This window comes from Tasmannia lanceolata, unplaced genomic scaffold (assembly GCF_043159265.1).
Source record: "Tasmannia lanceolata isolate RefF3 unplaced genomic scaffold, GAP_Taslan_0.1 ptg000037l, whole genome shotgun sequence".
NCBI lineage: Eukaryota > Viridiplantae > Streptophyta > Magnoliopsida > Canellales > Winteraceae > Tasmannia > Tasmannia lanceolata.
Genome location: NW_027518714.1, coordinates 18,764,976 through 18,780,409, shown reverse-complemented (window position 1 = coordinate 18,780,409; position 15,434 = coordinate 18,764,976). Strand labels below are relative to the sequence as shown.

Sequence of the window (15,434 nt, the reverse complement as noted above, 5' to 3'; positions counted from 1 at the left end):
AAACAGAAGACAAGGGACCGATATCCGCACAACCCTATTTTGATATTTGCACTGCTCACTTTATTTACACCTTTTAGATAGATGTTGATAGCATCTTGAGTGAAGGCCGTGTAAGGCTAACTACAAAAGTTCAATACAAAGTGAGTAGTGCCATTATCAGAATATGAATTGCCAATATCAGTCACCAAAAAGAACGGCTATATATGCATAAAACTCGGCGATTTAAACAATCCATCTCAAACCCTGTTCAAGTACAAAGCAGTGACTCATTTTCCGGTGACTCTACACCTACAAAAAGTAGAAAAACCCCATTTTTTGTCTCAACATAGTCAGAGTTTTATCAGATTTTTAGCTCCTTTCACACGTCCCTCTAAAGCTTACACCCTCTTTTCCAAGTCTCTTTCTCACACAATGGTTTTAGATTTTACCCCAATCAATTCAATGTTTTGAACTCTCTCTCTCTCTCTCTCTCTCTCCATTTGCAGAAACATCTGTCTGTTTTTGGCTTTCTTCCACACCATGAATTCTTCTTATTCTCCAACTCACTCCTTTAAAAAAATAATCCAAATCATAGACCCAACCCCATTTCCTCTTTTCTTCCTATACTAGATCTCCATTAAAATAATATAATCAAACTACAAAAGCCCATCTGTATTTCCTCCATATTCTCCTCCAAAATACTAAAAAAATTCTTTGATACAACTCCAAGACAACCCATTTCCCCTAAAACACTCTACTCCCATCAAAAACAAAAATACACCATTTCTCTCTCTACCTTCAAAAACATGTCCAACATTTTAATACCTTTTTACCACCAACTTTCTAATTTCAATCTTTCCTAGTATGAACCACAACTTGTCTAGAATCAATTCCTCTCCACACTCTCATCCACATCTCTCCCCTCTCTCTCTCTCTCTCTCTCTCTCTCTCTCTCTCTTTCTCTCTCTCTGTCCCTCTCTCCCTCTCTCTCATACAGTCATACTTCACAATGCCATTCTTCCTCTTCCTCATCCTCATCCTTTTCTTATCCTACACACCCTACTCCTTAACCTACACCCCTCTCCCATTTCACAACCGTAGAATCCTTCATCAACCCTTCTTCCCTCTAGACTCTTTACCCCCAACACAATCCCCATCTTCCTCTTCACAACCCAAATTCCCATCTTCCACAAATACCCCTCCTTTCTTCCCATTTTACCCTTCTCCCCCTCCTCCTCCTCCTCAAACCCCTCTCTCTACCTTCCCAGCCAATGTCTCCTCTCTCCATTTTCCCCACCAAGCTCAATCCAAAAAACCCACTTCCCCCAAACTCATCCTCTCCATCCTCCTCCCCATTCTCTTAATCGCCCTCCTCGCATTCGCCGGATTTGGGTTTTTCCTTCGCCGGCGCCGGAATCTCATCGATAAAAGCTCCAGATCGGACAGTCATCGCCTTTTTCCGGCGAATGGCCGCCCTGATAACAACAAGGTAGGCATCCCTAGTACTAGTTCTGAATTTCTCTATTTGGGTACTTTAGTAAATTCTAGAGTTGTAGAAGGTGACCTAAATCAGGGTTCTGGTAATGGGAGCGCGAGCTCGCCGTATCGGAAGTTGGGTTCGCCTGAGCTCCACCCGCTCCCGCCCTTGGCTCGGCAATTTCGAAGAAATTACGAAAATGCCGAGCCGGGTGAGGTGGGTTCATCTGAGGAAGAAGAGTTCTACTCTCCAAGGGGTTCGTTGGGGGGGAAGGAGAGTCCTGCGGGCACTGGATCGAGCTCTAGGAGGGTTTTTCCGGTGGCGGTTGAGAGATTGATCAGTGGGAGTTCGAATTCTAGGACGCCGTCCTACCCATCTTCGAATTCGGCCTCCCCTACTCCATCATTGCCTTCTAACAGCCCTTCGCCGGCTGTTAGTTTGAGTCCTAATAGACCCCAAATCAAATCTTCCAATTTGAGCCCTAATAGATCCCAAACAAAATCTCCTAATTTGAGACCTAGCATTGCCATTGATGTTAGTTTCTTGCCCCCTCCACCTCCTCCCCCGCCCCCGCCTCCACGGGCTATGACACCATCTCCTCCAAAGAGAAAACCCCCTTTGCCTTCCCCTCCTTCGTCGCCTCCTGTGAGAGATTTGGAGAAAAAACAGGACATTTCTGGTCAAATTAGGCAACCTCAAGCTACAATTTTGAATTTTGGGCGAAACCCGTTTTCGAACCCACCGCCACGGCCGCCACCTCCACCGCCTGCAGGATATTGGGAAAGTGCAGTTCGTCCAACGCAGACTCGCCAACCGATGTCTAGGCCACCTGTTCTTGTCACTCCCACGAGAACTGTTGATCTGATGAATCAAACATCAGTTTCTCTCACCAAATTTCAAGAGAATGTGGATTCACTGGAGAAAAATGAGGATACTCCGCCACTAAAGCTGAAGCCATTGCATTGGGATAAGGTCCGGGCCAGCTCTGACCGGGCAATGGTGTGGGACCAGTTGAAATCGAGCTCTTTCCAGTATGTGTACTCTCCTTTTCTTTTGGATTGTGTTTTGGAATTTTTGGTTCTTGTTGGGTATGTTCTATTTCTCGTCATCAGTTTGTAGAATTGACTTATTGCAGATTGAACGAGGAGATGATTGAGACATTGTTTGTTTGCAATCCTTCTAACTCCACGCCAAAGGATACTACCACGACCAGGCGGCAGGTTCTACCTTCACCGAATCAAGAGAATAGAGTGCTTGATCCGAAGAAGTCCCAAAACATTGCAATTTTGCTGAGAGCACTGAATGTGACTAAAGAGGAAGTCTGTGAAGCCCTTTTAGAAGGTGAGAATTTTACTTGTCAGGGCCAATTCAACAATTTTATATCTTGCTTGCAGGGAATTAGTCTGGTTTCGACCACTCAATGCCAGCATGAAATTTATGTTTCTTGATTATTGAATTGTTACTGAATCTGAGTTCTCATCAACAAATTCAATAGTGATGATTTAGGTAGATGGATCTTTGGCTTGCCTTTGATCCCTCGAAGGTATGGCCTTGAGTTCAATTGAGTTGATTTTGGTCTGGATGGTCTCAATTTGGCTTCCATCAAAATGATGACTCTTTGGTTTGAAACATGTAATAAAAGTTTCATTAAAAAAAGTGTAATATTTATGTAATAATGGAACTTCACTTCATTTTCAAAATAAAAATAAAAATAAAAATAATGGAACTTCACTATTTCAGAAAAAATATTGGCTCTGATCAGTGTTGGATACACTTTGACATGACTATTGTCGCCAAACCTTTATTTATTCAATATATCATCTAATAATTATCATGACTGTTCAGGTGTTTCACATGTTGGGTTCACATTTATACTGACAGTGATACATGTCCATGTCTCTTAGATTGGGAAAATGTTACCAAATAGGAGATTTACAAGGGGATTCTTCAAGAACTTGTATCTTTTTTTTTATCATGCTTCTCTTTCTAGTGAATTGTAGTCAGAGGGTTCTAAGTTATGCTTGATTTCCAGAGGAACTTAAATTTGAAAAGACTTCCATATCAAGGCTTAAATGAAAACATATCTGCAGAAGGGGTTCAGTCCTCTTCCTTCACATTGGATCTAATGGGACCTGCCTGACATGATCCGGGGCCTCCTCATTGTTTGTCATAGGTCCCATTATATGCTCCAATAGGAAGGGTTGGGGGACCATTTCAGGATCCCTCATGGAGGGCATGCTGCTTTTTGTGTAAAATAAATTGTATTTTACCTTTTGACTTGTACCTGGTTCTGAAAGGCATTCCAGACTGATGCCTGTTCCACTTATTTCAAAGAAAAGGGAGTTCTACATTCAATGAATTGAAGTGAAGGAGGGAAAGGAATGCATGGTGTCTATCAGGATCTACTGGATGTTGGGAAGTGAGATTGACTAGGAGTTTGGGAAGGTTCAGTGCCAAGTCACTAACGGGAGCATTGAAACACCATTGAAGAGGTGGGAAACTATTGGAAATTTGCAAGTTGGATCCATTAACATAAATTGTTGAATTGAAGTGAAGGTTCAGTGCCAAGTCACTAATGGAAACATTGAAACACCATTGAAGAGGTGGGAAACTATTGGAAATTTGCAAATTGGATCCATTAACAATGCAAAGGAAGGAAAGGAATGGATGGTGTCTATCAGAATCTACTGGATGTTGGGAAGGTAGATTGACTAGGAGTTTAGGAAGTGAGATTGACTAGAAGATAATTAAATGCTTTTACGAACTACTGATATTCAGTTGATACTCGCTAATAAATTTTGAACCATTATTAGTACAATTTGGTGACGTTTCAAGCTGTCAGTGAAATCAACTCTGTGTCCTGTGCAAAAATAAATCATAGCAATTAGGGACAGATTCAGGTGCAGGAGCAGAGAAGCAATGGTTCTTAAACAGTTATAGCAAATAGGAACCTTAAGGAGATGTCCATATAAGATAATATTAAAATGTTTAAATTTTTTATTAAAGCTGGAGCACAAGCAGGAGCAGATTCAGGTGTGGGAGCAGAGAATCAACAGCTCTTGACTTACTTGAAGACTTTAGCGAGTAAGAACCTTAATGCTCTGTTGCCGGTAGATGTGGGAGGATTTGGAGAAGAAGAAGTCAAAGGGAGATTAAAAGCAAATCAAAAGGGAATCAGTCAACGGGGAGATTGAAAGCAAATCTCCCAGACGTTGTTTGGTTGGGTTAGGAGATTTTTTTTGGGAAATGTTATCAGCACTACTGTATTTTGATGAGGGCACTCACTTTATTAAAAGTATAGTATGGCCCGCACCATTGGATGATCTAAACCGTCCATTAGATGGGCCAAAGCCTAAATAGGTTGTGCCCCAAAAATTATTTCCATAGGTTGAGCCTAACCGTCCAATCTATAGAGGGTTAGGATCCTAACCCTCGGAGGGTTAGGATCAACTTTTTTTTTTTTTTTTTTTTTTTGAATGGTAGGTTAGGATCAACTTACGGAAATGATTTTTGGTGCACAACCTACATGGGTTGTGGCCCATCTAATGGACGGTTTGGATCATCCTATGGTGCAGTCCATACCGTACTTTTAATAAAGTAAGAGTGCCCTCATCAAAATACAGTAGTGCTGAGAACATTTTCCTTTTTTCTTTTTACAGGAATTTGCTAGCCACCTTCGCCGAGGCCACTTGCTCGGCTTGTGGCACATGGGTGCAAAGGTGGCTAGCAAAAGCATAAAATGGAAAAAATAGTAATCATTACGATTTATAGATTTGTCATAGAAGTGCTAAGTTTTAAATGAAAAATTACCGAAAAATAGAAACAAAGTAGGAAAATTACAAAAAAAATACGAATATGTGGTACTAACATATGACAATTACGAAAAAAACTACAGTGAAAGTTATAAAATTATGACAATTATGGAAAATTTAAATTTGCCTGAGAATTTCTCCCCTTTTTTCTTCGATTCGGAGAAATTCATCCATGCTATGTTTGGTTCACTTTTTTTGAGAAAAATAGCAGGGAATGTAATTCTACTAATTCGTCGAAGGGTGTTTGGTAGGGAATTTAAAGAAATTGGGGAATTTGACTGCCGGGGATGTCGGGCGCTTGTCGGTGACGTGGAACCCTCAAAATTCGCTGGATGAATTTCTCCGAATCGAAGAAAAAAGGGGAAGGTGGCTAGCAAATTCTTGTTGAAAGTACGGTATGGACTGCACCATAGGATGATCCAAACCGTCCATTAGATGGGCCACAACCCATGTAGGTTGTGCCCCAAAAATCATTTCCGTAAGTTGATCCTAACCCTCCGATCTGAATGTTAGAGGGTTGATCCTAACCCTCTATAGATTGGACGGTTAAGATCAACCTATGGAAATAATTTTTGGGGCACAACCTATTTAGGCTATGGCCCATCTAATGGACGGTTTGGATCATCCAATGGTGCGGGCCATATTGTACTTTTAATAAAGTGACAGTGCCCTCATCAAAATACAGTAGTGCTGATAACATTTCCCAAAAAAAATCTCCTAACCCAACCAAGCAATGTCTGGGAGATTTGCTCTCAATCTCCCCGTTGACTAATTCCCTTTTGATTTGCTTTTAATCTTCCTTTGACTTCTTCTCCAAATTCTCCCAACATCTACCGGCATCCAAACAAAGCACCAGCGAATTTTCCTGAGAATTTCTCCCCTTTTTTCTTCGATTCGGAGAAATTCATCCAGCGAATTTTGAGGGTTCTACGTCACCGACAAGCGCCCGACATCCCCGGCGGTCAAACTCCCCAATTTCTTTAAATTCCCTACCAAACACCCTTCGGCGAATTAGTAGAATTACATTCCCTGCTATTTTTCTCAAAAAAAGAGAACCAAACAGAGCATAAGGAGAGATCCATAATTCCATACAATATAATATTACAAAATTTAATATGTAAGTCCATACAACATAATATTACAAAATTCAAATCTGTATTTTTATTAATGGAATATGAAAATTTACTTGTTCATGAGTTGAGTTTAGAGATTTTACTCAGAGAAACTTAGAATATCAAGACTTGGAAATTACAGCCTTCAATTTTACAAAATTATTTGAGTTATAGTATGTCTCTGTCTTCATGGTAGTTGTCAATTGTCATCAGTTGCATTAGTAAGAAGAGTTTAGGAAGGAACAACAGGATTTTGGAGCCAGAGCCACACCTTGGATGTAGATTCCTGGTACCAAGGAACCTCCCATGTTACGTTCTGTCCTTTCCATATCCCAGTGCGGATTATTCCATACCATGTTTGGGGCATACATTAGTCATAAATTAGTTGAACTGCACATTTTATTGCCCCATTTAATTTGTGGCCATGGTTGTTAAAAGTGGAAGATTTCTTGGCAAGTGAACCTCACACACCACTCTTATGCAATCCTTGGGATTTATTCCTAATGTAGATACCATGGGAAAAAACCAGCAGCTAGGTTGGGAATTGTTTTAGTATCCATGAAGTTTAGGCTTCCATTTTTCAGCGAGATGACCTCAATAAGCAAGAATTGACATTTACTCTGCAAGAGATATCTCTACCTTATTGTTGCCAACCAATCCTAATAGTCCCTTACTCTGGCGAGCCCATGCTTAGTTGCAAGATATAAGGGCTCGCCTCTTTCTAATCAGAATGTGTAGATTCGTAGCAGTTGGTTTCTTTGCATAACGTCATCACCTTTGGCATTTCCTATCGGAACCCAGTTCTCTGGCGCCATGAATTTTTTTTCTGGCCTTTTCCTTTCTGGTTTATTTCTTAGATTTGCTAGTCCCATTGAGTCATTGACCTCAGGTCCCTTTTAGCTCTTTCAAATTATCCCAAAGTTAAGCCTTTGGCTCCAGAAAGCCAGTATTCTTCAGCCAAGCAAAGCTGTTACTTGTTTGAACCCAAACCTCTCCAGGCTGTTTGATTGGTCTTTATTTTTCCTTTTATCTAGAATTGCATGCATTTATGCACACATAGCGTTTCCAAATTATAGTTTTTGATTATTCAATGGTTGATGTTGAATTGCTAGTGTCAAGAACGATACCCATAGAATCTGAGAGATTCACCATCTGTATCTTTTTTCCCTTTAAACCAACAAGTTTTTTAACATTTTCCATGGGATTTTGGTGTCCTTTGACATTTTCGTGCACCAAAAGGCTGTTGTTACCAAAGAAGCTTTTTTTTTTTTGCCTAAATCATTTCATATTTTTAGTAAATCAACTGTTCTCTGTCTCCTGCAAACAAGTAAATGTTGTTTTAGTAAGACTAGGCATGGTGTTCTTTATGTTTTGTTTACTGCTCTTTCTATGTTTCTTTCCTGCATGTTTTGGCATTTTCTGTTTCAGTGACACGTTAAATGGTTGGTGTTGCGAACAGGTAATATTGATAGCTTGGGCACTGAGCTTTTGGAAACATTACTGAAAATGGCTCCGACTAAAGAGGAAGAACTCAAATTGAAAGAGTACAAAGATGACTCTCCCTTCAAGCTCGGCCCAGCTGAGAGATTTCTCAAGGCAGTTCTTGATATTCCTTTTGCATTTAAGCGTGTCGATGCAATGCTTTATATAGCCAATTTTGATTCGGAGATAAAGTATCTCAGAAAGTCATTCGAAACTCTAGAGGTAAGTTTACTCTCCACTGTGTTTTTCTCTTTCATTAATCCTACATGCTATTGTTGTTTGTGTTCCCTGAAAAACCCCAGTTGATTTTGAAGAAAACTTCCTCATGCTTAGCTGATATATCTTAATGTATGGCAACATGACCCTAATCCGATAGAGATCATTTTATAGGCTTATTTATCATACCACCTTTATATATCATGGCACATAGGCATTTTTTAGTTTTATGACATAAGTTGTCAATTTCAAGATAATTTTATTTTCTATTTTTTTAGGGCAGTGATAAATCGACCTCTCTCTCTGTCTCTCAGCACTGCCCTCTATGGGGGTCGATTAATCACTCCCCTTTTTTTAATGTTACTCTGTTATGATATATATTATTTTCCTGGACACTGTATAAATATCCAATGTCATAAGGGATCAGCTATGTGAATAGTGTAAACCCCGAAATCTTAGGATACAGGGGTCGATTTATCACTCCCCTTTTTTTAATGTTACTCTGTTATGATATATCTTATTTTCCTGGACACAGTACAAATATCCAATGTCGTAAGGGATCAGCTATGTGAATAGTTTAAACCCCGAAATCTTAGGATACAGGTTTGGCAAGGATCCAATATGCCTTCGTGCAAGTGGGTAAGGATCCTCAAAACTAGGATATGGGGATGCTTTTTTTTTTTCTTTCCCAAATGGTGAAATTCATTAAACAAAAAAAGCAAGACCCTCAACCGAGGTGAGTGATAAACATGATGCAAAGAGACCATATGACCATTGTTCATAGCCAGATCTCCTTAATCTCATCGGAGAAACATCACAGAATATCATTCTGATGCTTTATCCATCTGATAACATTGCAGGAGTCTCCCTCAAATATCAAAGATTCAAGAAGGGCTTGATCAACGACCCGCATGCCATGCAAAAGAGCAAGAATTTCAGCCTTGTTAGAATCTGACTATGCGAACCATATTAGAGAAAGCCCACTTAACCTCATCATCGGCTCCACAGAGAAGCCCCCAAAAGCAGTGGGGCTGTGGTTCCTAATACTCAAAAGTCAAACCATCAAAATTAAGTTTTAGGAGCCCTGGCAAAGGCAGGGACTAGCGGGGATACGTTTCTAATACTATGTAGCAAGCTTTTGTTATTATCAATCTCAAATTTAATCAATCAATTTGTAAAAGAAACTGGTGAAAAACTAATAGAAGCCTATGTGGAATACTGAATTAATCAATTGCATTTGTTATATGTAAACTAATATAAATAACACAATGTGTAGTTTAAATTATATTTTCTTTTAATTTATGGTCTGTTATGACTTATAGTCACAAGTAGGGCTAAAACCCAACTCATCAGATTGGCTTAGTTATCCGCTGTTTGGTTTAAATCACTATTGGGACATAATTTGTTTGAGTAGGAATAATTCCTTTGTTATTTTCCATTAAGGAGGCCGAATAGTGTAATGTGTCGCATCTTATGTAATAATAAAAGGATCTAGCATGAGTACTTCAGGCTTTGTTAGGATCTAGCGTGCATGTGCATGTGTTATTTATTATTTTTTTTATTAATACATGCACGTGCATGTGTTATTGATCCTACAAATCAATTTATAGTGTAATAACATGTCTTAATTCTGTAAACTTTTTTACAACGATTGCCATTAATTGACATAGATATTTGAGCAAAACCTTTTATCTATTTACGGAAAATGATATCACACTTGTTTTTATAATGGCAACATACATGTTGTCAAAGGCTGTTAACAGTTTAAAAATTTATTAACAGCCAATTAGAGTTGTGTTTAGCAAAGCAGGGACTGCCATTATAAAAATAAGAGTGTGGATATCGTTTCTCTGTTTGTTTATTGTATGGAACTGCTTACAATTTCTATAGTTTTAATCTTTTTCTGTTTGTCTTGTTATTGATTTCATACATTTATATGTGAAAATCAACACACACACACATATATATATCTGTGTGTGTTGCTTTACTCGGTCCAGTAGATAAGCTTCTCTACTCGGTCAAGCTAAAAACAGTGGGGGCCGACATTGTTTGGGTGATCCAAACCATTCATTTTAAAGGCCCTTACCTACATAGGGTGTTCACAAAATATCAGATCCATAGGATCATCCTAACCCATCCAAATGTGGAGGGAAAATGGGGAAAAATGGACAGACGAAGTTGTCCACAAATCTGCCTATTTTCCCCTCCACTGTTGGATGGGTTAGGATGATCCAATGGGGCTGATTTTTTGTGGACACCCTATCTAGGTAAAAGGACCTTTCAAATGAATGGTTTGGATCATCCAAAAAATGTGGGCCTCCACTGTTTTTAGCCGACCAAGTAGATAAGCTTATCTACTCGACCGAGTACGCTCACTTTTATTTGAAAACTGTCATATAAATGTTTCTAGTGTCATTTTCTTCTTCAGCTGTCATTGTTCTGTATTTAACACCAGGGCATGTACTTGTCTAAGTTAATATCCGAAAAAGAATAAAATGGAGTGTTCTGATCAGTACAATAGATAATGACATTATTTTCTCATAATTATGATAAATGAAGTGTTGTTTGACAAATCAGCGCTTGAAATTTGTTAATTGCTCAAGGGCATTTTGGGAATGAGGAGAAAGCTGTAAACATGAATAAGACAATCAAGCTTGATTTTATTGCCATTAAAAAAAAGAATAAAACAATCAAACCTTCCCTGGAACTTTGTACTATAGAAAATCTGTCATGGGATTATATGTTGGGCAATATCTGCATCGGACCCTTTTATCCTAGGTGTCTTTCTGCGCTTTGGAGTTGAACTACAGTCATGAGTTCCTTCCGGGGTCTGTGAAATGAATGATGCTAGAAAATTACCTAGAGGAGATTGGGTTACTGGATTTCCTAGAGAAGTTGGAAACCGTAGTAGTACTTGGTCTTCAAAAACCACCTAGTATAAATAGGGTTTCTTGCTCTCAAGTGATTGTGATTTAGAGTCTAATGCATCAAATTAGTGCTGAGCTTACATTTGGGAATTGGGATGAAGAAAACCTTGAATGTGTCCACTGAAGGCACACAATGAGAAACTTCTAGAAATTGCTTGGAGAGAAGGCTGCAGAAATCTGAAATCTGTGTGCTTGAACTACCGAAAGGAAAATGCAATTTGGAGGTGAGGGATCAAAGCACAATATGGCTACCTTACAAGTCTGAGGACTGATTTCCATAAAAAGTCCCAATCATTTTTGGATGAGGTCGACATTTCTTAAAAGGTCCAAATAATATTCCTATGCATCAGTTCAACGAGAAATTCTCTACCAAGGGCCGGCAGGAAATGGGGGGCATTATTCGTGATTCAAGTGGCAGAACGGTGATGTCTTTCTCAGGTCCAGCAGGAGAGTGTGACTCCAATGAAGCAGAGGCAAAAGCTTTCCTATGGGGCCTAACATGGTATGCTAATGCAAAGCTTTGTCCTTTAATCATAGAAGGAGACTCAACTAACGTAATAGCATGGTCAAGCAATAAGATTGTTGGACAGCAGAAGATTGCCAACATTGTTACAGAAATCAGGAATTTAGTTAAGAAAATTGGGCCTCAACTTACCATTCAAAAATAAATAAAAAATTGTGCCTCAACTTTAGCGCATGAGAAAGTCACAACATGAGCTAGTTGATAAACTTGCAAAGGATGGGTGGAAAAGGAGGGACTGATGCTGGTCACGGGTACACCAGAGATATAGAAGGGAGAGGGAGGTTTAAGACGATGGACAGTGGAGTGGCCTGAGGCTCGAAGTCTTCTAGTGTCTGCTGGTGAGTAAAAGCTTTTGGAATGCAGAAAGTCGTACGAAGTTAACATCCTGAGATTGCCACAGTCAAGACCTCAGATGGTTGATTAGTATCTTAGCACAAACTAGGAAGAGTGGTTACGAAAGGTTGCTCGGTCGGTGGTCCGGGTACATGTAGTCCAACCCCGTAGTCTTTCATTCGATGATTTAAGAAAGCCTAGAGCAAACCATTGGGATCAGTTTGTAGCGGCCCTGGTTCAGCTGGCTCTCCCCAGGGGTGTGGTAGATGATATGACCAATGCATTCAGCACGATCATGTTTCACATTCAGCGCGATCAGGTTTCGGAGAGATAAGGATTTGTTGCTGCTCACTACCGAGTTCCTTTTTGTGTTGTGGTTTGCTGTAACATATCTAGTTGGAGCAACCTCAGCATAGGTGAGATGTATCTAGGGGAATAGTAGAAATACTAGTTTCGGGTTGTAGAGCTGGTGACATGGTGTCAACATTGGAGGGACATCTTGTCCCCGGACGATGTAACTTGCATGCAGTTTTTAATAAAATTGTTACCTTTCAAAAAGAAAAAGAAAAAAGAAGCTTAAACTGCAACTGATCCCATCTTCCTAATAGAGCGACTAGGGAGGCATTAGCTCTATTTTGTCATTTTATAGAAGGTATGCATCTTATTTAGCTTAGAAATGGATATGTTCTAGCCCAAACATGGCACTGGTGACCCTGGAATTTAGCAAATGCTATAAGATTATTTATGTATATATTATATTATAAAAGTATAAGATATAGACAAGTATATCTACAGTAGTAGAATATTAATCTAGATAATGCATGGATCTGTCTGCCTGAAAAAACTTCAGATGATGTTTCGAACAAAATTGTTCACCACATTTCATTAGTGCTGTTTGTCTACAAAGCTACTGATGTCATGGATGGGCCTTGAATTACTGCATCGATGAAAGGATGCTGGAAATTTTTTTCCCGTCATAACCTTCAGGTCATCCCATTCTTCATCGATTCATCCCTATTAGTATAAGGGCATATCCCAAAACAAGGATAAAGACTTATCTTGAAGTAAAAGGATTGGTTATCCTTGCAAACTTAAGTCCCACTTGCTCTCATTGGTGGGAATTATAGGACCGCCCATGTATTGTCATTGTTCCCATTCATTGGACCTATCACCTATAGAAAGGGTGGACTATATTCTGTGTGTGACTTGCAAGGTCATGAGGACCACTTAACTGCTTCTATTTCCTTGATAGCTTTGTTCTGTATGTGAGACACATTAGGCCTTCGTGCTTGAGTATTTTTTTTTATAAATGGTATTTCCTTGTTACATTGGTCTACTAGTAGTTTTCATTTTTGCAAAGAAGCTAGACTAATGTCATGGATTCTGATGACTCGGGTCATCTTTCAAGCTGTGCATCTAACTATTCTATATTTCTCAGGCAGCCTGCGAAGAACTGAGGAATAGCCGAATGTTTATGAAGCTTCTAGAAGCTGTGCTCAAGACGGGAAACAGAATGAATGTTGGAACCAACCGTGGTGATGCACATGCCTTCAAGCTCGACACCCTCCTCAAGCTCGTTGATGTCAAAGGCACTGATGGCAAGACCACTCTCTTGCATTTTGTTGTGCAGGAGATCATAAGATCCGAAGGCTCTCGTCTCTCCAGCGCCAACCAGAGTTCGGGCACTGGAAAAACCCATCAAACAACTTTACGGGATGACGTTGAATTCAGGAAGCTCGGCCTGCAAGTTGTCGCTGGTCTCAGTGGCGAACTGACAAATGTGAAGAAATCTGCTGGAATGGACTCAGATGTACTTAGCAGCTATGTTTCAAAACTTGCTGGAGGAATCGCCAAAATCAACGATGTCTTGAGATTGAATGACACAGGGAATCTACAAGAAAGCAGACAAAAATTCTGTCAAGCGATGACGGAGTTCTCCAAGAAGGCCGAAGAGGAAATTATAAGGATTCAAGCCCAAGAGAGTGTTGCCCTTTCTCTAGTGAAGGAGATAACTGAGTACTTCCATGGGAATTCAGCCAAGGAAGAAGCTCACCCATTTAGGATTTTCATGGTGGTGAGGGATTTTCTTTCTATTCTTGATCAAGTCTGCAAAGAAGTTGGGAAGATTAACGAGCGAACTATTGTCAGTTCAGCACGACAATTCCCAGTGCCAGTTAATCCAACACTGCCAGTATTCCCTCGGTTTGCTCGGCAGCCATTCAGTTCTGATGATGATGACAGTTCATCGTCACCTTAACTCTTAGTTGTCAATCAATGCCTTCTTTTTCAGGTGAACTCTTTGCTGGTTTTCAGCACCGATGCGCCGCCGCCAATGGGCGTAAGTATGAAGGATTCTGGTTGGCGAACTGGGTGTTAATTGATTAAAGGTATCTTTTTGTACTTATAGAAATCCATGTAAAAGATTTTGGAATTGTTTCAGTCTTTACATATATACAGAAGAGGGGCTTATGGGTGGGAGAATAAGGTAGGAATGCCAGATTCTAGAATGGGTCATGTAAATTTGCTGAGAACTGGAATCTTCACAATGTGCTGTTCAGTAATAGAAAGTAATTCGTACTGCTTGTCTCTCCATCTCTAAACCTTAATCAAGTGTATGTATTATGTGATGGTTGGATTAATATGGCGTAGAATTTGAGGCGTTGGATCATCAATGTGCATGTAATTTCCATGGAAATGCAGTGGTCACCAAAAGTTCAGGTGGACCCCATTTGTTCAATGATCCAAATCGTTCATTTTTCTAGGTTCTTCTATAGATGGGCCCTACGCAAATGATAATCCTAAGATCATCCTCTGGGTCCTGCACTGTGTGATCGAGATTGTTGATCTTGTAGACCATCATAATAAAAAAAAATCAACGGTCTATTTTTTTTGGCGGATTGTTAAACTAGGCTTAATAAATCAACGAGCCATGATCATCCGATCAATGTGGGGTCACTGGAAATGGGCCAAGCTTGTGCTTGCCAGTCTGATCAGTGGACCTTGATCGTGTCAATTGGCCCAGAAAGTGGCTGTTTGGAAAGTGCCAGTCATTTTAGGGACAAAAACACCAATTTGCTAGCATAAAAGACTCATTAAAATCAAGTTTCAGATTTACAAATCACAGGGCTACCTGCTTACAAAAAGGCCCACTTTAGGCCCGTTGGATGTATGCCACATCAATGGCGGATACAGTAAAGATGAGCCACGGTTAATGATCTTGGACCATTACCTTTCCTGACTTCGGGCCCATCCATTGGTGATCCAAACCACTCCTCTACTAGGCCCACCATGGATGGGCAAAAAAGATCATGCTCTGTCGAAAGAAAAATAAGGTCAGCAGCTCATGTATGTCAACAGAAGCATTGAGGGACTTGTTGGAAATATTTTCTGGAAAAGTTAATTCTTTGGGCTAAATCATGACAAAAGGATCCTTCTCAAAATATCATCTCTGAAACCTCTTATGACCATGGTTTCAAAATTTCGGTTTCGGAATGCGCTTCGGTTCTCACAGAAACGAAAATTCAGCCGAAATCCAACGAAATCAAATTAATGCCTATTTTATCTCGTACAAAA

At 39.8% G+C, this 15,434-nt stretch overlaps 1 protein-coding gene across 1 annotated transcript; it reads left to right on the top strand.

Annotated features, from left to right (window-relative positions):
* Nucleotides 1-466: 466 nt before the first annotated feature.
* LOC143860453 (formin-like protein 1) lies at nucleotides 467-14,453 on the top strand. Its single transcript, XM_077371113.1, has 4 exons — nucleotides 467-2,487; nucleotides 2,592-2,797; nucleotides 7,840-8,084; nucleotides 13,300-14,453. Exons 1-4 carry the CDS (start codon nucleotides 989-991, stop codon nucleotides 14,116-14,118), a joined length of 2,769 nt encoding a protein of 922 aa, XP_077227228.1. The 5' UTR covers nucleotides 467-988; the 3' UTR covers nucleotides 14,119-14,453.
* The last annotated feature ends 981 nt before the right edge of the window (nucleotides 14,454-15,434 follow it).

Excerpts from the sequence above, each read along its gene's own strand:
- LOC143860453 (XM_077371113.1), top strand. The coding sequence starts at position 989 with ATGCCATTCTTCCTCTTCCTCATCCTCATCCTTTTCTTATCCTACACA. Across the intron at positions 2,488-2,591 it reads TTGAAATCGAGCTCTTTCCA|ATTGAACGAGGAGATGATTG; the intron begins GTATGTGTACTC and ends GACTTATTGCAG. Across the intron at positions 8,085-13,299 it reads AGTCATTCGAAACTCTAGAG|GCAGCCTGCGAAGAACTGAG; the intron begins GTAAGTTTACTC and ends TATATTTCTCAG.